The sequence below is a fragment of the Lachancea lanzarotensis genome, scaffold LALA0S07, assembly GCF_000938715.1.
Source record: "Lachancea lanzarotensis genome assembly LALA0, scaffold LALA0S07, whole genome shotgun sequence".
NCBI classification, from domain to species: domain Eukaryota; kingdom Fungi; phylum Ascomycota; class Saccharomycetes; order Saccharomycetales; family Saccharomycetaceae; genus Lachancea; species Lachancea lanzarotensis.
The window spans coordinates 312,039-333,187 of record NW_019212885.1 but is presented as its reverse complement, the minus strand read 5'-3'; the positions used below and the strand labels follow the sequence as shown (position 1 = coordinate 333,187).

General features: G+C 43.4%; 11 protein-coding genes and 1 non-coding gene across 12 annotated transcripts; 5 read left to right on the top strand and 7 right to left on the bottom strand.

The window, feature by feature from the left end:
• Positions 1-27: 27 nt before the first annotated feature.
• LOS1 (LALA0S07e03664g1_1) lies at positions 28-3,189 on the bottom strand (the record flags this gene model as incomplete). The annotated part of the gene is made up of 1 exon (XM_022771473.1): positions 28-3,189. One exon carries the CDS (start codon positions 3,187-3,189, stop codon positions 28-30), a length of 3,162 nt encoding a protein of 1,053 aa, XP_022629377.1.
• A 794-nt stretch (positions 3,190-3,983) lies between these two features.
• On the bottom strand, positions 3,984-4,580 carry HAM1 (LALA0S07e03642g1_1; the record flags this gene model as incomplete). The annotated part of the gene is made up of 1 exon (XM_022771472.1): positions 3,984-4,580. The coding sequence occupies one exon, from the start codon at positions 4,578-4,580 to the stop codon at positions 3,984-3,986; it is 597 nt and encodes a 198-aa protein (XP_022629376.1).
• Positions 4,581-4,830: 250 nt separating this feature from the next.
• LIA1 (LALA0S07e03620g1_1) lies at positions 4,831-5,799 on the bottom strand (the record flags this gene model as incomplete). The annotated part of the gene is made up of 1 exon (XM_022771471.1): positions 4,831-5,799. One exon carries the CDS (start codon positions 5,797-5,799, stop codon positions 4,831-4,833), a length of 969 nt encoding a protein of 322 aa, XP_022629375.1.
• A 1,781-nt stretch (positions 5,800-7,580) lies between these two features.
• Positions 7,581-8,399, top strand: ADD66 (LALA0S07e03598g1_1; the record flags this gene model as incomplete). The annotated part of the gene is made up of 1 exon (XM_022771470.1): positions 7,581-8,399. One exon carries the CDS (start codon positions 7,581-7,583, stop codon positions 8,397-8,399), a length of 819 nt encoding a protein of 272 aa, XP_022629374.1.
• Positions 8,400-8,432: 33 nt separating this feature from the next.
• NPA3 (LALA0S07e03576g1_1) lies at positions 8,433-9,596 on the bottom strand (the record flags this gene model as incomplete). Its single annotated transcript, XM_022771469.1, has 1 exon — positions 8,433-9,596. One exon carries the CDS (start codon positions 9,594-9,596, stop codon positions 8,433-8,435), a length of 1,164 nt encoding a protein of 387 aa, XP_022629373.1.
• Positions 9,597-9,874: 278 nt separating this feature from the next.
• On the bottom strand, positions 9,875-10,672 carry EMC3 (LALA0S07e03554g1_1; the record flags this gene model as incomplete). The annotated part of the gene is made up of 1 exon (XM_022771468.1): positions 9,875-10,672. The coding sequence occupies one exon, from the start codon at positions 10,670-10,672 to the stop codon at positions 9,875-9,877; it is 798 nt and encodes a 265-aa protein (XP_022629372.1).
• A 300-nt stretch (positions 10,673-10,972) lies between these two features.
• Positions 10,973-12,817, bottom strand: LALA0_S07e03532g (LALA0S07e03532g1_1; the record flags this gene model as incomplete). Its single annotated transcript, XM_022771467.1, has 1 exon — positions 10,973-12,817. One exon carries the CDS (start codon positions 12,815-12,817, stop codon positions 10,973-10,975), a length of 1,845 nt encoding a protein of 614 aa, XP_022629371.1.
• Positions 12,818-12,958: 141 nt separating this feature from the next.
• Positions 12,959-13,726, bottom strand: CBT1 (LALA0S07e03510g1_1; the record flags this gene model as incomplete). The annotated part of the gene is made up of 1 exon (XM_022771466.1): positions 12,959-13,726. The coding sequence occupies one exon, from the start codon at positions 13,724-13,726 to the stop codon at positions 12,959-12,961; it is 768 nt and encodes a 255-aa protein (XP_022629370.1).
• A 171-nt stretch (positions 13,727-13,897) lies between these two features.
• LALA0_S07e03488r lies at positions 13,898-13,969 on the top strand. The gene has a single exon. It is a non-coding gene; the product is annotated as a tRNA-Thr (tRNA).
• Positions 13,970-14,993: 1,024 nt separating this feature from the next.
• ZPR1 (LALA0S07e03466g1_1) lies at positions 14,994-16,442 on the top strand (the record flags this gene model as incomplete). Its single annotated transcript, XM_022771464.1, has 1 exon — positions 14,994-16,442. The coding sequence occupies one exon, from the start codon at positions 14,994-14,996 to the stop codon at positions 16,440-16,442; it is 1,449 nt and encodes a 482-aa protein (XP_022629369.1).
• A 703-nt stretch (positions 16,443-17,145) lies between these two features.
• SLI1 (LALA0S07e03444g1_1) lies at positions 17,146-18,534 on the top strand (the record flags this gene model as incomplete). Its single annotated transcript, XM_022771463.1, has 1 exon — positions 17,146-18,534. One exon carries the CDS (start codon positions 17,146-17,148, stop codon positions 18,532-18,534), a length of 1,389 nt encoding a protein of 462 aa, XP_022629368.1.
• Positions 18,535-18,712: 178 nt separating this feature from the next.
• On the top strand, positions 18,713-21,124 carry LALA0_S07e03422g (LALA0S07e03422g1_1; the record flags this gene model as incomplete). The annotated part of the gene is made up of 1 exon (XM_022771462.1): positions 18,713-21,124. One exon carries the CDS (start codon positions 18,713-18,715, stop codon positions 21,122-21,124), a length of 2,412 nt encoding a protein of 803 aa, XP_022629367.1.
• Positions 21,125-21,149: the final 25 nt, after the last annotated feature.

Sequence of the window (21,149 nt, the reverse complement as noted above, 5' to 3'; positions counted from 1 at the left end):
GACAGACCGTTTAGACAACACAGTGGGTTAACCCACCATGTTCGATATAAAAGTCACAAAATACTTTTCGAAGCTTTTGTCGTCGCTGTTCACCAATGCATTGACAAACTCGGCTGATAGTTGATCGGGAAATTGGACCTGAGGGAAATAGTTTTCGGTCAGGTAGTTGATGCACAGGTTTGAATTTGACTGCTCATAAATTCTGTGTAATGCTTTCAACGACCTAGAAAGGTCGCACGCAACTACTCTGCAGCTGGCATCTCGGACGTTGAATCCGTACTCCGGTTTGAATGGTATCTCGAAAACAAGTGGAATGATTCTAGCAATGAAAAATTCTCCCAGCCCATCCAGTTTTCCAAAATTGTTAGCATTGGGATCCTCTGCGTCTGTGCACGTACCCGTTCCCAAAAACTTGACAAAATTGACCAATACATTTAGAGCAAGTTTCATCGACGAGGTTTCCTGTATTTCATCTGGAGTGTAACTGAGTAGATCTTCTAGCACTATGGGTAGCACAGCCCTGTTTGATTCCGTCAAAAACAGAGAAGTGGAGTGATTGGTCACAAATGACTGCAAAAAATTGTAATATGCCTTTTTCAGAAGGATCTTGTCACGAAAAGAGTCCGTTATTACAACATTTTTTTCATTTGTATTTTTAATGATGCTTGACGCCATGACGCTGCTTTGGACTGATTCGGCATCGCTTTCTTCCTGAGCAACTGCGTTGAAGACTTTCTCGATGACCGGCGAAAGTAAATTGTTTAGCAGTTGATAGCAAACATCACTCTTGTGAAAAGTGTGTACAATCTGACCCAGAAATCCCAAGAAATCGTTCAATTCCAAAACCTTAAGATCAGACGTCAAAAATATAGCAATTAACCGACTTGTGAATGGCAAAATCTCCTCATTTAAAATCGGGATCAAACGCGCAAAAGCGAACCTAGTCGCATCACGTATAACTTCGTGTTTGTTAAAGTAAGAGAACGTAACCAGTATTACTTCGGCCACGTTCGAGAACTTTTCAACCAGCGCTCGTGAAAAAAATTTACTCGCAACCTCTGTGCTATTGACCTGATTGTCTGGCACCAACCCGGAATGAATGCCTCGGGCTACAGTACCAATCGCCATTAGAACATGATGGGCTTGCATCACCCCATTTGACGACTTAGTTTGGTCTGAGATGCAGGACTCCAAGCTGGAAAAGAGGGGAACCAAAACACCGTCGAGTAAATTATAAGTCGAGTCTGAACTAGCACCGATTAGCATCCCAACTCCATCAAATAAGTAAAGTTGATTGTTAAATGTGACATTGTGCTCTGGTGACTGCTGTGTTGTTTCCACCGCTTTGATAACCAGCAACTGGGATATCTTGATGAGCAGCTGAGAAAGAGGCTCTGCTGCTAGTTTTGGTTTAGTTAACTTGACGAAGCGAGTAAACAGGTACCATGTCCTCAATCTTACCCTTTCCTTGCTGCTAAACATCCCAAGTTCGCTGCAGAATGTATTCAAAAGAGTGATTTCGTCTTTTGAAGACGCCTGCAAAAACAAATGGTGTCTCACGATGAGCTCGAAGAAGGACACCTGTACTAATGCATTTTGAACCATGAAAATGTTGGTGCTGTCTAGCAACGTCGCCATGAAGCGACACATGACATTGTGAGGTTCTGAAGAGGTTATTTCCTTCTTTGTAACGCCAAATAGATTGTTGCGGATGCTTTCTGCTAAATTATGCATTTGATAGAGGGCAAATTCGAGCTGCCTCCAGTCGGTTGAGCCCAAAAGACCCTGTACATTTTCCACAACATTCCTCAGGTAAATTCCCGGATTTATTATCGCTATGGTATCCTGAAATATTTTAAGTTTTGACCTAATGGTCTCGTTAAATTCGTCAATATCGTCTATTGAATCCTCATCACAGCTCTCATCTATCATCATTTTCTTCATGCATACTTTTATTAGACTATCCAGGAAGTTTTCGTGATCGGAGTCTAACAAAAGTCTTTTCGAATTCATGGCAACAGCACTGCCAGGTTTTCCACCCAACGCAAAGAACTTTTTCAGAAACTGAAGATAATGAGAGATAAATTGGAAGCATTGCTGAGTGACTGAATCATATTCATGCTCCATAAATTTCAACACCAATGGAGAAACTTGATGTATAATTAACCTGTCAGCAGCGCTTGCAATTTCTTGAGATTCTTGTCCTGATGTGTCTTCGTTGCACCGATCCAGAATTATCGAAGCTTCGAGACCAACGGATGCAACCAAGTTAGCTAATTGTTCTTGGACCTCAAGGTCATCGTCCCCCACACTAACAACTTTTTCTGTCAAATTGAGCATACTCAACAAAGCGAGTTTATCTCCTGATTTCATTTTCTTGGAAATGATTTCGCACAGGCACTGTGCGCATGCAATTTTAGAAGTAGGTTGGTCCAAAAAATCGAAGATAATGTTGATATATTCGGGGTTCACAATCAAATTAATTTCTATCCAAGAAATGTACGAACCGATGCAAGAGAGTGTAAGATTAGCAAGCTGAGCTGGAAATTGTTGCAATTTGAAGAGCTTCAGCGTGTTCAGCCAAAGTGAAGATAAGAGCTGTACGTCTCGTACTCTCATGGTGTCTTTGAGGTCGTTATTCTTAGATTGAATGTCTTTAGATCTCACGAAGGTCTGCTCTGCAATTTCTGAATTGACCGCCAGAGCGATCTTCAAAAAGAGATCAAGGCCCACACTGGAAAATTCGGCTGATGTACCGGTTTGTAACCCATCAATGCTGAGCAGTTGAAGCAGATCGTCGAAAAACGTAGGCCACAAATTGTTGTTGCACTCGCCGTACATACAGTAGAAAAGCCGCGTTGCCATTTCTGCAACCTTATTCCTGACGTATTCGGGTTCTTCTACTTTACTGTTCGCTGCCCCTCTGGTGCGCAAAAGCTCCACACATGTGTTTTTTAGGAATTCCAGCTGTTCGCCGGAGCTGGCCACCACTAGATCACTCAAAACCTGCAATGCCACAAACTTGCTGACATCTGTGCTTGCCGCATCTTGCAAGAGAGAGGCAAATACCTGGGCTGCCGAACCACTTGTCTTGGCTTCTTCCAAAAAGTCTAGAGCCTGTCGTTTCAACACATTGTCAGTGGTAGACGAATTGGCAATTTCGACGGCGTGTTGAATTTGTTGAATCATCAACATACGATGTTAGTGATTAAGAATCACACACTTGAGTGATGTATTAATGCAAATGTAAAAATGCGAACTTGACGGTCCTGTTTGACCTAATATTTTTCAATTTATTTGACCGTAGCGCAGAGACTCAAGAATCGAACTCGATTTTTCCAGCTGCACAACCTTTCAAAAACGCTTTTTCCCTCTAATTACTTCCGTGTGACCCAAGATGTCCATATATGTACAAAACTCTGTCCTTGGCACCAAAACAGATTGCTGTTCTTTCCTCTCGAACAAGACACACCACTTGTATTAAAAAAAAAGGTCTCTTTCGCAAGTGAAACGGAGTTCCTTGAAGACCAAACAACACTCTTCCTGGCTTGTAAACGACGTGAATCAAGTCTTTACGCTTATGTATCCTGGACCTCGAAACGTTTCGATTTCATATATTGAAAACTTTTTTTCCAGCTGCCAGATCATATATAGTCATCGAGATGAGATGAAGATGCTGGAAAGAGTGACAGTTTAGAGGGAAAAGGATAGTAAATACACATAGAGTCTTGTATAGAGAACGATTTTCGTGGTTGGGATACTGGAACGGTCAGTTTACTCAATTTTAAACCATGTTAGAGGTGTTCAGTGGTCCTCTGTAAACGGTAAAATGACTTGGTGATTTTGTCACGTGACTTGGTGATCACTTTTTAAAAGATCCAAACATGAAGGTAACGAAAGTTCTCAACACTTGTGTGATCCTTGTTCTCTTTCATATATCTCATCTATCTCCTTTGCTATTTTGGTGTGTATTCCAGTAATTATTACACTCCAGAGTTGGACGCACCGTTCAAATGTTTGCTCAGCAACGCAAACGCTCGGGACCTCTGCGATATTTGGTTCTTGTCCTTCTTCTCCATCTCCGCATACGTCTTTCCAGCGCCTTCTTCGGGCTCAAAAATGCAATCCCAGCCAAACTCGCGGGATCCGCGAGGATCCACGACCTTGCCCTGAGTTTTGCCCTGGAAGACATGTATTTGGCCATTGGAGTCTGCAAATGCAACCGTGGTTACAGCCTCGGCTTTCTTATTGTCGAATCCGGCAAGCATACGGACCAATCCCTCTGGTCCCACACTTTTCAAGAACCATTTAACATACGCGCCAGGTAGTCCATTGTAGCTATCAAAACACAAGGCCGTGTCCTCCACAAAAACTGCAGTCCCCTTTGCCAATTTTTCCTGCGCTTGTGACACCTTGTGACGGGCGATGTTTTCCAGGGAGCTGTCTTGAAGCTCGTCTAAATCAAAATCAATGTTCGTCAACTCAAAAGCAGGCACTTGCCCTTCTGCAGGTGCCAGCAGCATCCTCACTTCCTTGAGCTTATTGACATTACCGGTAACAAACACTATCTTGGAGGCCATTGTGAATAATCTATGGGCTTCGTGGGCTGTTCTTCTAGTCTTTTAGTTGTAAGTTTCCACTATCTCTTATTGCAGATCTAAACTTTCAAGTTAATAAAGGCATCAATGCAGATGTCAGTAGCGATCAAGAATTCCACAGCATAGGGAAGTACGATCAATAGTAGCCAGAATTCTCACTATTACACCCTTTATAAATTTATAAGCCTATATTTCATTTACTGTGAGCACAGCTTTTGTCGTAGCGCTGATTTCAGGAAGGAGCATACTCCAACTCATTGCTGTTCTCGTACTCGTACATGTCGAGAGCTACAATGGCCGATTCCCTCACCACGTCGTCTTTATCATTAAGATGACCCTTGAGGATAGGAAGTACATCATCGGTGGCTATCGAACCCAAGGCTTCTGCCGCTTCGTGTCTCACCATTGGTGCTTCGTTTTCCCGGTTCAGCACCTCGATCAATTTGGGCACCACGATAGCATTACCGACCTGGCCGAAAACGTAAGCAATTTCGTGCTTGAAAAGAGCCGATGGGTCGTCGAATCCTGAAGCCAAAGCCATACAGGCCTCGTCGTTGCCGATGTCTCTGAGTCTGAACATCGCTCTGTATCTTTCGAACAATGGCTTTTCCTGGTCGTTCAGGATCTGTTTCAACTCTTCCACTTTGATGTTGATGTCCAAAGTGAGGGGTGGGGCCGGGTCGATGCTCGAGTAAAGCGAATCCTGGAGGTTTTCCTTCTTTCCCGACTCGCTGGTCTGCCATTTTATGCGGCCGATGGCCAGCTCACACGTTTGCCTTATTTCCAACAGTGGGTCCTCTTTGAAATACGTCTCAAGCATAGGCAACGAGTCCAAATCTCCCAAGGCCCCAAGCGCTTCAGCAGCCTCGTGACGCACCATACACTGCTGGTTTTGGTCTTCTAGCACTTTTCTCAAAAGCGGGGCACCGACCATATTTTTGGTTTGTCCCAAGACGTATGCTACTTCGTGTTTCAACAGTTCACTCTCGTCTGCAAAACACTCGTTGATGTATTCGGTGGCCTTGCGAGCATCTTCAGGATTTGATGCAAACTCCTCAGCAACACCCTTTAGGTTGAAAAGAGCTCTGAAACGATTTGCCAGTTTGGTGGTTCCAGACTTATTGATCAAAATGTCTCTTAACTGTTCCAGAGAACAGTTGTCGACATTTTCTTCAAAGTGTTTTTCGAAGTTAGTGGACATTGTGAACTTCTAGGATTGATGGTATTACGAAAACTAGTTCTAAATGAACACCACAAGTGATAAATGAAACAGCAAAAGACGATGATGTTTGTAGCTTAGTTCTTAACTAACGTTACTTGCTTTCGATTTCGAGTTCGCAGCGGTTACAGTCAGGGCTAAGCTCATCTCATCGCACATATCATCAATGCAAGGCCTAGCTATAAAAAAATTTTTTTCCACACCACGTCAGCTTTTCGTTGGAAGCCATACGACGACTGTGTGTAGGAATAGAATGATATTTGAATAAGCACACTAGAACCAATTGTTATGATTTGCTGAAGGTGTGTACGAATGAAGTCGGTTTTCTTACATTTCGGGAGAGACTGTTTTGAACCAAATCTTGTAAAATTTAAAACTCTCGGGCATTGTACGGTATTCGATGCATTAAGCTTGTGCAATAATTTTGACTAATGGCACAAACTGGTGTGATTTTATTGACTGCTACCGGGCATCTTGCAGTGTTGTGTTGTGTTGTTATTTTGGTTGAAGTTCGCTCTTCCTTTCTTTAACTGTCAACCCACTGCCATTGTTTTCCACAACGTCAGAATTAATTAGTGTCATTAAACAAAGTCCGACAGTTTTCTTTGAAAATGATCTCAATGCTATAAATCCCAGTTTTGATGCTTGCGATAAATCGTATAATAGGTGAACCTGTAGTTTTGTATCGCTTCTAGTGACCCATGGCGGGAAATCGCTACAAGACGTCACCTACAGAATTGCTTTGTTCTTGACATACAAAGCTACGGGGCCAGCCAGACTAGCATTCACCAACATAGCCACTTTCAACTGAAAAAGCCAAATCTCGATTCTCTCCCAGAGGTAGCGGGCCTCAAACTAGGAGACTGTGTTGAGTACGCTCTCTAGCGGTTAATGGGAAATGCTACTAAGAACAATAACATCATCGATTTCATGAGATATACGATTCCCGTTTCGTCTAATGTGATACGATAAGTGTTCATGAGACTCAAAGCTATCGTTTCACTAGTCTTGATCCTTCCGTTGTTCCATCACTAGGTTTCGTCACCTTCATGATTGAAGGTCTTTTACTTTCCACTGCTGCCACGGGATTATCAGGACCGAACTATGCGCCGTCCTTGACACTCCCATCATTACACGGCACAGTTCGCTATATCCACCACACCTTTCTCATAGAACCCAAGGCTAAGAGCAGCGTTGGAACATCAGTTAGGGAAAGAATTCCTTTGCTCCCACGTTTAAGCGATTTCTAACATTCAGTCCTAAAGGGTAATTCGATCTACAGAACTGTCAGATATTGTGGTTCAGTGCTAGTCTGATGATCTCTAGCTATTTTATTATTCTCTACCGTCTGCGCCTCGAGTTATTCAGAAATGAAATTGTCGCGGCAGCATGATGCCAGTTGTGAACGTTGAAAAAATCAAGCAAACAAACAAAAAACACACAAATGATGCTTCAATGCGTTCATCAAATGTGTTGATGACCAGCGACCTCTATTCCTCACGTCACTGCTGAAGTTTTCGCAAGTAAGTTTAAGTATCACTATGTACGCTGGTTCGGTATTTGATCTAGTGTAGATATATTACCTATAGATTCGAACTATCGCCTAGACTCAAAGCTTCCCTTGATTTTTTTACAACTTTCGAGCAGGTTTCTATTGAGGATTTCGTCATTATCCGCCCATTACTGCTAGCGGTACTATTGAAGTATCTGTCCTTGTCCTTGTTTAAAAAAAAAAGCTGCTTTGAAACCTACAATCATTATCCATGAGTACTCTTCTTTTACCACTCGTTTCCACTGGAAATGTGCCACAGCTATCAACAGATTTGATACTACATTCTTTGAGTGCAGATTTCAAGTTTGTAAAAGAATTGGATAGCCTCTATCTTTTCCCTTTCGCTGGACCTCTTGATTTCGCTAGAGGATCTCAGTCCAACCTTTATGAGCATACCGAATGGAAGTCGTTGACCACACCCCTGGAGCTGTTCTACAGCCCCAAACTAAAGATGTACGTGGTACAGCAAAGATCACCGATCATTCAGAAGTATGAAAACAATTTTTGTCAAGAAGTCCTGATTCCGCTGATCGAAGAGCTAAAAATCAGCCAGCTGGTCATTTTTGATGCTACAGATGAAATAGATGAAAATGTGGCTGTTTCACAATTTCGCAAATCACCCTTTTCTCTTGGCGTATGTGATTTATCACAAGTCAATGACATCGTGGCAGAGTTCGAGGCAAAACTTCAGATAAATGATGTAGCTCCTCAACCTACGAATATCGCTCTTTTCAACTTCTCCGAGAGTAGTTTCCAGTCAAGTATTAGCACGCAGCAAATCACGTTCAAATTGTGCTACCATCTGCTGCAATCACATAATATCACAAAGTTTTTGAAAGGAATACAGTACTTCAATACTTATGTTCAGGAAGGTGACAATTCTGAGGACGCCGTTGCTGCTTGTAATCAGCTTCCTCTTTTGATCAAAGAATTTCCAAAAATCGAGCAATTTCAGACGCCTGTGTCGTGGGAAGGTGTGTATGGTGTACGTAATGCCCCCACCTCCTTTGATGAGGGATTGTATATATGATACCAACGCTACATTTCAACCCAGCCCAAAGCTTCATTGCCTGATGTAACGCGCTATGTTTTCAGCGGTCTCGCTGCTTGCCGTTTTAGCGACTTGTTCAAGAGCTTCTTCATAACGTTTCTGTAAGTCTGGAGCGGTGTTTCCATTCACTTCCCCATTGGTTCTATCACCAGCAAAAGTGTATTCCCTCTCAATACCCTCATCTTCGTCCCTCAATACAATTCCGTCGTTTTCGTTTGCATCTTCTAGGTCACTGATCACTTCAGCCTCATCATCTTGATCCTTTTGTCTTGATGAACCTTGGTTTTCTTTTAGTCCCAAATCCTTCATCAAGTGAGTTAAAGATTTTTGTTTCCTCGTAGCTTCTTCCTCTTCTTTACGCTTGAGTATTGCTTCTCTTTCAGTCTTATAGTAAGACTCATACTCGTCTACTTTTTTGTCTACAGCCGTCAAAAACTCGTCAAAACCATCGCCGGTGAAACTCGAAACGCCTACTATGTCTAGTTGCGAGTAAAACTCTTCGAGCATTAAAGACATAGAGTTCACGAGCGAGCCCATATAGCCGGATCCCAAGCCGGACTCGCCATTAAGGTCCTGATCCGACCTAAGTGCTTCTTGAAAAGCTTCAAAATCTGTCATCCACTCGCGGGCGAAATCAGCCTTGCATACATCTGTCTTATTGAATACTACGATCATGGGCAGCTTGGTCTTGTAGAGGATAGAGCATGCATAGAGCATATTGCTCATGAAAGTAGTGGGCGAGGAATTTCTCGGCGTATCGACGATATATGCTATGACCGTAGGAAAACTAGAAGCAAAAGACTCCGTGATGATGGACCCCGATGCACTCCAAACGAAGCATTCAATTTGTCCCGGTGTGTCTACTATACAATAATCGTGGGCGTCTCGCTTATTTTCCACAAGTTTTATAACCTGATCGATTTTCGTACTGAAGAGGTTCAAACTAGTTACAATAGCACCGTTAGGCCCGAGTTTATAGTTTTCCATCACCTTTTTATATTTCACTGAGTCCCTGATATCAATATTGGCGCCGTATGGCACATTCAGAACCGCTGGATCCAGATTAACAACATATGGAGGTGATTTGGCAGCATGCAAATGGGAATTTAGACGCTGCATAAACGTGGTTTTCCCGGACCCCGCCATTCCAATGCAAATCACAGTCTGGATAGCCATGTTGTTTGATAGATTTGGTGGTGCTCAAACGCCAGTTACGGTTTGCTAGCTTGTAAGGTCAAGTTCAGTCGGAAACGGCGATGAGATTGTTCACTGAAAAATGTCGACGATGGTAATAGCACCTTGGTCACGTGACAGGGGTCGTAAGTCAAAATATCCCAGTCATGTGATGTTCGACGAAGATAAAGCTGAAAGAAGACAGCAATTTGAATCAATGCAGACAGGGCCATTAGCTTTCTGCTTTAACACAGCTTCTGTGTAGGAAGGTCAATCTGTATTCAGTCTGCGTAGAGTCTCAAGACTCTTTCTTCTATTGCATCAAAGCACGACTCGTGCTGCGCGATGGTGAGGTCATTGGAGAGACCTTTCATCATAACATCGGGAGCTGGGCCGCCAACGACAGATTGAATCTGTTGCTGCTGCTGTGCGATTGCTTGTAGTTCTGGCTCGTCGTTGCTTCCTCCGAAAAATAAATTGTTAACAGGCGCTAGTCCCAGCGTGGAGATAAAGTACCACGAAATACTGCTCACCCAGCGTGGATCCAAATCGGGGGTCATTATCCCGTTCTGCAACATTTCTTTGAATTTGATGGTCAGAGGGAAGGGTAGTTTCATGAGAAGAAAGCCAGCGAAAAAATGATTGACCCACCACATAATAAGCGTCTGTGGGATGTAATTAGCCAAATTTGAAGTCGCCATGCCCATCATGGCGTCAGACGCATTGGGATCGGTAAGTGGGTTTGCAGGAGTCTCTGGCTTCTCCTTTTGCGCCAAAAATTTACCCTCCGCTAAGATGTTGGCCAAATATTCTTGCCGCATCTTGAAGGATTCCTCGCACAAATTACTGCCATTTCCAAGCAGCGCTTGAGCCTTACTGATATATTGAACCTCAGTTAGCCTTGTTTGCGACACAGTTTTAGTTTTCAAGCTCAAAAGCACCATTATATACTGGCGACAAACACCTACCAAAATCATGACAATGGAGATGGGGAAAAGGACCCAATACTTTAGCATTGGGTCTAGTGTCAAGTCCACTGCGGCTCCAACAGCACCGGTAAACAATTCAGGGAAAAACATAACCAATTGAGTGTACTGTTGCTTTGTCTGACTCGCAAACCTTGGACTGGAGATGGCCAGTTCATTAAATACTATATATTATATATATGTACTCTTTTAGGACTATAGCCTTTATATTTGATATATCACAGCTCACGGAAGAAGACATGACAACTCATCCGCCAGAATAGTATATGAACTAGGGCGTTCGTTCCATTTATTGTTGTGAGTCCACTATGGGTTATTCACTCCATTGGTTTGCGGCCGTCTTCTTAACTCGCTTTTATGAAATTATCGCGAAACCTTGATCATAAATTCGACTCATTTAGGCCATGTAGGATCTTCCTGCTTAACGTCCTGACTTTCACGCAGTGCCGCTAGGAAACTCTGTAGCACAAACTCCTCGCCCAGGAATTGTTTATCAAAAATGAGGTGTGGCCTTGTCTCTGCTAGATGAAGAATGGTTTTCGCAAATTCGGAATTGGCCCAGGCAAACCAAGGTCTTGTAAACGTGTCTCCGCCGGGCTTGAAGGCTTGAATAGATTCATGTATTAGTCCGAGTCCACCTGTGCTATGCAAAACAGCTGACAGAGTATCGCTTATTTCCTGATCGTTCTCTGACGTACGAATAGCCACAATCAAGCCGAGGGGCCACACATTGTGAATCCCAATGTGGGGACCACCAATGCCTTGCAAATATTCTCCGTCGATATAGTAGGGATTGCCCTTTTTGGTTGTGATCATCCGTCTGGTATTTTGGTACACGGCATCGTTGACGCTGACGAATCCTAGTTCGGGCAACGATAGCAACGATGGAATATTGGCATCATCCATAAGCACAGAACTCCCGTAGCCGTCAACCTCATAGGCGTAAACTTCTCCAAAAGTTGGGTGGTTCACAATGCCGTGCTCCATAATACCCTCCCTAATTCGTTGAGAGAGGTCAGCCGAGCTTTTCTTCAGATCCTCAATCTCGGGAATGTATTGCTCTGATGCCTTTCCGCTATTGACATAGTCCTCCAGGATGTGCGACAAAGCCTCTAATTCGACTGACATGTAAGCGTTTCCTGGAATGAAAAATTGGAAGATGGTAGCGTCATCACTTGGTCTGAAGGCAGATCTGACTAACCCTGTTCCACTATTCACTGGGTTGCCAGTACCAGCAAGCGGTAAAGTTTCAGATGCCACATTCGTGTCTCGTTGGAAAGTGTAGGGAAACTGGTTGGGGGCTCCTTTATCTGAGAATGTCGACGACGACTCTTTCACAACAACTTCCAAAACTCTTTTCACTGCCAAAAGCCAATCGAGATTGATAAAGGAAAGTCGCTCTTCCGGAGGTGCATTCTCACAAAATTGTCGAGATAATGTTAGAAACGAGGCCAAAGAGTCAATTTCGTACTTGCATTCGAACACGCGGCGCCAATCTGGGTAGGGACGTACTTTGTCAATTGTGATGTCGGCTCTTTCAACGTGACTATAAGGCGGAGGGTGGAAGGCGTTGCAAAACGGATTTTCCACCACCAATTGGGCTTGCGTATTGATAGCACCCTGTAGCAATTCTTTAAGCCTAGAATCGTGCTTTATAAAGGGCTGGTAGACAGATAACTGCCATGCTGAATCTCTTAGCCATTCGGCATGGATATCGCCGGTAACGATGAAAGTCTCTGGGAGGTCATTTCTGTACAACAAAGGTTTTTGCTTGTGATTGACCGATTCCTGATTCTCGCGAGCTGTTACGTGCCATAGCACGGTAGTATCCAGAGTGTTAGGAAATGTGTTTTCGAACAATTTTGCCAGATCTCTATCTTTCAGCATTTTGGTAAACTTGGACAAGAACAAATCCACAGTTGAAGACTTGAAAGTTCTGCAGTTTTCCGGCGGCCTTTGGAACGGAAGATCAAGTGGTGTCGCTTCATCTGTATCCCTGGTATGTGGGACCGAGGCATATTCTACGTAGCTGGAGCATTTTTTGGCCGTCGCTTGATATCTCTGGCTTTTTAATGCTTTGCGTTGAGTTACTGGTCTTGATCGTAAAATGGAGTTGTCAAAACTGCCTATCCTTCCTTCAGATGCGTGATGACCATTACTCGATAACAGGCTGTAGAAAAGGAAGACGAATAAGAGTGAGATCAGAACAGGATAAGAAAGACTGGATCTTTGACGCATAATTGATAGTAAACCAGATTTTATCCCGTACTTTTTGTCTCGAAGAAGGTATTCCCTCCTCCCTTGAATAGACGTTTTCAGATCTTAGGGCTGCCTTAATGAAAACCGGGACTCTCATCAGAGCCAGATCACATGCGTCTCCTACCGATTGACAGCAGGGGACTCAGCAGTAAGCAAAAGCCACCGGCCTCGTTTTGCCATACGCGGGATCAAGAAACCGTTTTCTGCAAATGCTTCCAATATTCTCTTAACCTCTTTACGCATAGGATCAGAGCTTTTGGTCTGAGAATGCTTGGCAATTCGTAGTAGCTTCTCATAATTAAGATCGCTGTAAATCTGAGCCGAGTCTTCAAGCAACGGCTGTATATACGATATTGCTGGAGAGCTGTGATCATCCATATTGATGGCCACCGCAACAGGCTCGAAATCTGTTACGCTCTTGGAAGATTTCGTACGTTCGAGATATTGGCGGAAAGCGGCTGTTGAATGCAGCGAGTCGAGGTTTTGAAAGAAACAAAAGCAGTCCTTGCCATTGTCGTTCAGTTCACAGCCCAGTAATTCATTCAGTAGTGCCATTTTGGGTGGTTTTTCGAAAAACACAGGCGAGGGTGCCGAAGTAGGATTCTGGACAGATTGTAGCGTGGATTCTTTATCATATAAAGAGCTAGTATCTCTGCAAAAAGACCGCCACAGTAAGTTCTTGTGTCTCAAGTGAAACCTGCTATCGCGGGGCCGCAGTAAAACGAAACAATTGTAGAAGTTCAGGTACCTCGAATATCGGTCTAGAGTCATGGATTTTATGAGTTCTGTTGAAATTTCAATTTTAGATGGGTCGCCTTTGAAGCCATATCGTGAGACAAACTTTCCATTTTCCAGTAGGTTCCCATACTTGGTGAGTATCCGAGACATGGAACTTCCTTTAAGCTTTCACTGCCTCTTGTATAACGAGCTCATCATCATGACGATCATCGTCACTGGAACTTCTTGGTACTAGGACTACGAAAGAGCTCAGGAAATATCCGTTTTCACCGTTAGCATTCTTATGTGACGTTTTTTTCAACCACCTCACAAGAAACATTAGCCTCTTTGGCCAAGTGGTAAGGCATCGCACTCGTAATGCGGGGATCGTGGGTTCAATTCCCACAGGAGGCATTATACATTTATTTTTGTAAAATATGAACTTTTTAACTTTTGGAACACACAGTGGTATCAGTCGTTTTGTGAGTTGTCGAGCTAGCTTCTATTGACATGCTATACTCTTTCGATTCTAGTGTTTGAGTTGGCAGATATTATTTCAGTGCTACAGGTTGATTTGACGATTTTAGATTTACGTATGGTGTGAAATTCTCGCCATCTTTACAAAACATAAAATTTCATCGGGGCGCGGAATCTCATCTACACAAACACATTCATGAAATCGAAATAAACAGTTGATGCTTTACTGAATTTAGTCTTCTGAAATTGCCAAAAACAAGTCTAGAGCTGGTCTTAGTGATCTACCTACGATCTACAAAGTCGATTGATCTTGATTCGGACGACACTAAAATAACAAGTGACGTGCGTGTCGGCTTGAACGACCACTGTAGAATTTCAAAAACACCTTCGAGGTCTAACTCGGAGTAGTGCAATTACACCTTTTGCCATGATATGTCCGCAGTGTTGGCATCATCGAAGACTAAATATGACATGATTCAAGTCCGGAAGTCTTCGTGTCTGTTCTGCAAAACATGAGTATCATCGACGATCTGATTTACTCAATCGCGTCATTAGAAGCTTTTCCAGTAATTCGATTTTCGTTCGAGTCTCCCTTTCTCTCTTTTTGAGTATAACGTTCTTAAAGAAACTCTAAAAGCAGCTACTAGACGCTTCTGATCACCCCAATGCCAGCTATCCAGCGAACACTGACTTGTTAAAAGTATCTTTCCCCGGCTATTGAGAGCCAGCGTTTAAAGAGAGATCATCTGACCTTTCATGAAATTCCTCGAAGAGCCTGTACTCATCTACTCATCGTGAGTACTTTCTCGAATTTGTCAAAAATTTTCTAGAAATTAAGAATTCATCTCATCTCATCGCCTATCTCAGCTCATCGGCAACAGTTTGTCAGTCAAAAGTGTTTCATAAAAAGCCCTCAATAAGGTCCAAATACAAGCTCAAGAACCACGAACTTATAACTTCAATGACAGGAGACTCCGAAGCCAATCGTCAAGATCTTTTTCAGCCGGTAGGCGAGTCCGTTCAGGAAATCGATCAGCAAGGACAACAACCCAATGTTGTCGTCCCCACTAATACTGGCGCTGCCGATGCAGAAGGCCATCCAGTCCAGGAGATTGAGTCTCTGTGCATGAACTGTCACGAAGACGGTATCACCAGATTGCTTCTGACTTCCATACCATATTTTAAAGAGGTCGTCCTTATGTCGTTCGAATGCCCACATTGTGGATTCAAAAACAGCGAAATTCAACCTGCAGCTCAGATAATGGAAAAGGGTAGCAGGTATACTTTGAAGATCGAAGAAAAGTCTGATTTTAATCGTCAGGTCGTCAAATCGGAGACGGCCACATGCAAGTTCCAAGAGCTGGATATCGAGATACCAGCCCGGAGAGGGCAGCTCACGACCGTAGAGGGACTTCTGAGCGAGATGCTCGAAGATCTGCAATCCGATCAACCGGCCAGGAAAGCCATCGACGAGAACCTATACAATCAGATCGACAATTTCATCTCCAAGGTCAAGTCCTACCTAAATTGCGAACCGGGAACACTACCTCTCACATTTACGCTGGACGATCCAGCGGGAAACTCATGGATTGAGTACCAGCCAGGCGAACCGGCTCACAAATGGTCGCAAGCCCAATACGTCAGGTCAGGGGAACAAAACGTTCAAGTCGGTCTTCTCTCTCCAGACCAGCTTGAACAACAACGCAGAGAAGAGCAGGAAAAGCTCGCCGACAGAGAAAGAAACCCCTCAGAGGCCCAAAAACCAACATTCATTTCCGATGAAACAGAAATCGAAAATTTTAACAACGAGGTGCAAACTTTCAGATCCACTTGTTCATCTTGCGGCCAGCCTTGTGATACCCACATGAAACCTGTCAATATTCCTCACTTTAAGGAAGTCATTATTATGTCTACAGTGTGCGAACACTGCGGTTTCAAGTCGAATGAAGTGAAAACCGGTGGAGCCATCCCTAGCCAGGGAAGAAGAATTTCACTTGTGTGCGATGATCCTGAAGATTTATCTCGTGATATCTTAAAGAGTGAGACTTGTTCAATGACCGTTCCCGAGCTCAGTTTAGATATTCAGCAGGGAACATTGGGTGGCAGATTCACCACTTTGGAAGGTCTCTTGAAACAGGTTTATGACGAGCTAAGGACTAGGGTTTTCACGCAGACCTCAGATTCCATGGACGAGGAGACGAAGGCCAGATGGGAGAATTTTTTCGCCACTCTTGAAAATGGTTTGAACGGCAAAATGAAATTTACCGTGATAATGGAAGACCCACTTGCTGGGTCCTATATTCAAAACGTCTACGCTCCAGACGCAGACCCAAACATGACGATAGAGGATTACGACAGAACTCCAGAGCAAAACGAAGACCTGGGGCTCAACGACATGATAACTGATTAACCATGCTAGAGCTTCGGTGGAAATCAAATTTGCGAAGCTGAGTTGGGGGAATACCTTTCTTCGCTGTCTCGAACTGCACTTCCGTAATAACAGCCCAAATTATTCAAGTTTCCATCACTCAGTGACTCTTTTATACGGTTATCAACTGAAGAGATATTTCAAGTGGACGCACCTGTTGTAATCATTAGTTGAGGTCAGCGCATACCAGTCATAGACAATTGCCTGCGTGGGTGAGCAGCTTTCTGTAATTTTTAGATACCTGTGTGATATTCGGAGTTTTTTGGAGCTAAACGAGAGAATAATGAAGGTTGGTGAATAAAACCACAGACAATCAATTCATGGCATTCAGTTAATGCCCTCTCCGTAATCATCCAACAACTACATTCTTGGCAATTTTCAGCCATACAGATGCCACTCTCTTCAGTGATGTAAATGATGCAGTTATATACCAAAGTGATGAACAGCAAGGACCGATTCAAGCTTGAACAAGAATTTGAACATTTCTTGAGCAACTGAATATTTAGAGACAGATTTGAAGAAAGTCAGCAGTATTGTCGGCAGATACTTCTTTCACAGTTATCTCACCATTTCTTGTAGAAGCTGCTGTCGCACACCACGGTACCTCGATGATTTATTTATATAATCAAATTGTTGTCTTGGCAGGTAGGTAACTACCCAAATCAAGCTCCGCATCTACTTGGAAATGGACTCGCTATCGGGAATTGAGAAGTTTCATTATCATCGTAGTAGACTTGAGTATCATTCGTGTTTTTATGTCGCTGTAAAACTCAACCAGGCACCTGATAATGCGTCTCTGAGATCGGCATTGGAAGTTACGATCTCAAAATTTCCTCTGCTTTATTCTAATGCGTTTACAAACGGTGGGAATGTGACGTTGATACCCCTAAAAAATACCATTATGCTGCAAGACGTGCTCAAACCCGTCGATTTCAATTCATTGGATGAGTCGTTCAACAATTACGTATTCAACAATGTGGCATTTGATTACGAAGTTGACAAGCCTTTATGGAAAATCCTAGTACTAAAAGATCGGCGCACCCTTGTGCTCTGCACCGATCATTTGATCATGGATGGAATGTCGACCGTGGCATTTTGGAAATCCGTAATTGCGGGTTTGAACAACTCCGACCTTTTAGGAGCACCGGATAGTGGCCCGGTCTTCACTCCTAAAGCAGGCTTATGCAAAGTACAGCAACATCCGTATGATCAAGTTCCATTTTCGGTGTTGGGCCTGCTATTATGGGTATTTGTTCGTCTGATGGTTCTGTTGGACTTTGCCAACCTGGGCCTTATTGAAAAAGTGTTTATCCCGCACTTGGCCAGCAAGGACCTCAAATTCAAAAACTACCGATTTCCACAGGGACTGCTGGATAGTGCAGGAGGTATTCGCAATGATAACTGCCAACTCAATCTCCACATTTCAAGCCCAAAAATGCGGCTTCTTCTCAAAAACTGCAAATTGCACAAAGTTTCCTTTACCTCATTGCTCTCAGCGGTTGCTGCGCATGCTCTTCAAAGCATAAGCTCCACGCAGGTCGAAGGATCATGCATAAAAATCAGTGTACCTATGAACGCCAGAGGAGATGTTCAAAAAATACTAGAAGGAACTCCGAATTCGTCAGAGTTCGGAAATTTCATTAAAAGCGGAGAGTTTTCTCGAGACCTATCAAAACTGACTGAGCTATGGGGGACTGCTAAATCCCTGGATGAAGAAATGGCATCTCAAAGATATTCCAATCTTTCGATCCAAATGACCAAGCTTTTGAACTTGATCGATGTTGAGAACTTTGTGCAAGGGAAAGTTAATGCTCCTTATCCAGGATCCACTTTTGAGATCACCAATCTTGGATACCAAACATTTGATTGCGGTGCAGACGACAAGTATTTTGTTGAAGATGCGTTTTTTAACGAGCCTCAGGGTATTAATGACGTTTTCACTTTCGCAGTTGTCAGTACCCCGGTTGGTGGACTCAATTGCTGGCTCAGTTACCCAAAAGAACTCCAAACTGACTTACAACCCGCAATTGCATACATGCAAAAGATATTGGATGGTCTGAGCAGTGAAACTTAGGCAAACTGGACTGTCCCATCACTGCTCACTCCGAGTACTGAAGGACTCGGGATTCTGAAATTGAGTCCCTAGCCCATACTTATATACCTACTTATACATCAACGATCCCATCAAAGGAGGACAGTATCTGTGAGGCAGCTGTCTGTGCCGTCACCACACTTCACAAAGTTTGGATGTGATGAGAAAAACCAAACTGTGGAGAAGTGGTTTCCTAGGCTCTTTGGTCTTACTTCTAACGATATATCTGGTTTCCCTTGGATCTGGAGATTCCAACGTTGGAACTCAGCGAAAAGGCTTCGTTGCGGTTGTAAAGAAAGTAACAGGATCGAATATCATCAAATTAGCGAACAGCATTCAATTGAGAGACTTTTTTCGAGCTTGGCACCTTGATGAACTTGATGCACTCAAAGCAGGCCCACTAAATGACGATTTAACTTGGACCGAAGTGTCTTCGACGCAAGAAATTGTTCGTGGACCTGGTAGAAATTCTGAGTACTTTGTTCAGTACAATTTCGATGCGAGATTCACAATCGCTGTTTATTACCGGTACTTGAGCGACTCACGAGGTGTGAAGGAAGTTCCTTTCAGTTGGTACGATTGGAAAGATCTTGGCCCGAAGCTGAACAAACTGATGTCTCCAGAGGGCCCTCAATGTGAAGATATCTTTGTCGAAAAGGGTTTTAAACAAGCGGATAATTATGAGCAAAGATTTCCTGAGATACTCGTGGAAAAGGGCAGTATTTCAAATTTCTGCGTACCCAACCTCGTCTCCCCGGTGCAATTCCAAGTTAGAAAAATACAGGTAAGATGCGAAGCAGAAGCGCTGGCGCTACAGGCAGCATCCTTTTTATTTCATAACGAATTGAAACCAGCAAATTTGATATTTTTGAATAGCGAAGGGCAATCAACTACAGTTGGTACTAAACTAACCAAAGACAGGCACTCTCTGGCAAACAGCTCGTTGCTGGAGCCATTTTTTCCAAGTGATTCTCTCCCGAAGCAAGATTTAGACGAGCCATTCGCAGAAGAGGAGTTAAATGTGATTTTCGATACGCATGCTGAATATGATAACCTATTTCTTTCGAATGGATCGTTGATCAAAAATCATCCGCGGTATCTCACCGAGGTTCATCCCAAGACATTTGAATTTTCTTTAGAGGAAGAAGTGGAGACCCTTGAAGCTGGGAAGAACTTGAGCCCAAGTGAAGAAAGCTTCCTGCATAACTTAATTTACGTGCAAAACCATTTGGAGGAAGGCACACCTGAATTCAAGTACTTTCATGAAGCTTCGGATATTGCCGGTGATGGCAATAAGTTTGAAAATTCTATGGATAGCCGTTTTTTCTCGGGTTTAATAGATGACCATTGGCAACGTCAACGTATTTTCAACGCCCTCATCCGAAATTGGCTTCGTTTCACAGAATCGGAAAATCTAACCTCCTGGATCGCTCACGAGTCTCTACACGGATATCTATTTACTGGCTCACGCTTCCCATGGAGTCTTTCCAACAGCTTTCAAATGCCTCTTCATGATCTTAACCTTTTGGCCAAGTATTTCAATCAAAGTTTAGTGGTTGCACCTGCAACAGAAAGCATTGGCAGATATTTCATTGACATCCAACCATTCATTGCGTCCCGAGACAATCGGGACGGTGTCAACAATGTTGACGCGAGGTTTATCGACATTGACAGCGGATTCTTTATTGACATCTTTGGGCTTGGCTACTCATCACATCCCTCAGAGAACATGAGACTTCAAAACCACTTTGGTCTTGATCACGGTGGCCGTCGAGATATAGAGAGCTTCAACCGGGAAAACGGTATACTGTCTGAACGGAACGGCAAAAACTTTTTGTTGTCTGAAATCTTCCCATTACGTCTCTCTATGTATCACGGCTTGCCGGCAAGGGTACCATTCTCCACTTTAACAATCCTCAAAGATGAATATCACATCTCTTCCTCCTTCTACGGGGTTAAGGTTCAGCTCAACAAGCACCGGCTGGTTCCGAGTCTTGGTGTCTGGATTGAAAACTCAAAACTGAATAATTGGCTAGGACCGCGGCGCGCTGCCAAGGCTCATGAGTTGACAATAAAAGAAGTGCAATCAATACTGTCCGTCTTGTTAAGCGAAGGAAGCTATGAAGACCTCATTTACTGGATGAGATCGCAAGAACAATTTTCATTCCGGCTTGAAGAACTCGCCATAGAGTCGTCTAAGCTAACGCGCGAAGAAAAGCTCGCCTCACTTGAATCTTTGCAACATGTTCAGGTTGAACTCGCATCCGCATTCTCGGATCCATTCCTCAGTGAGAGGCGATCAAACAAGTGGAAGCAGCTGGTAGAACTTATGGACCATGCTGTTGGAACTGACATGTTTTCCAAAAGAGTATTGAAGGACATCATGTCCGAGCTGTCTGACGCCTTGGTTTCGTGGAAAAGAAAGCAACGGGAGCAGCACATGGAAATGAGTAGACTAGCTCTGGATGACAGCGCGCATACGCAATCTACGCGCTTATTTTTTATGAGAGAAGATGCAAGAGAGCGGTCTCTGAGAGAGCCTTTGATTTTCAAAGAAGATTTCACAGCTTGACAAGAATAATCAAATCTGTATTACA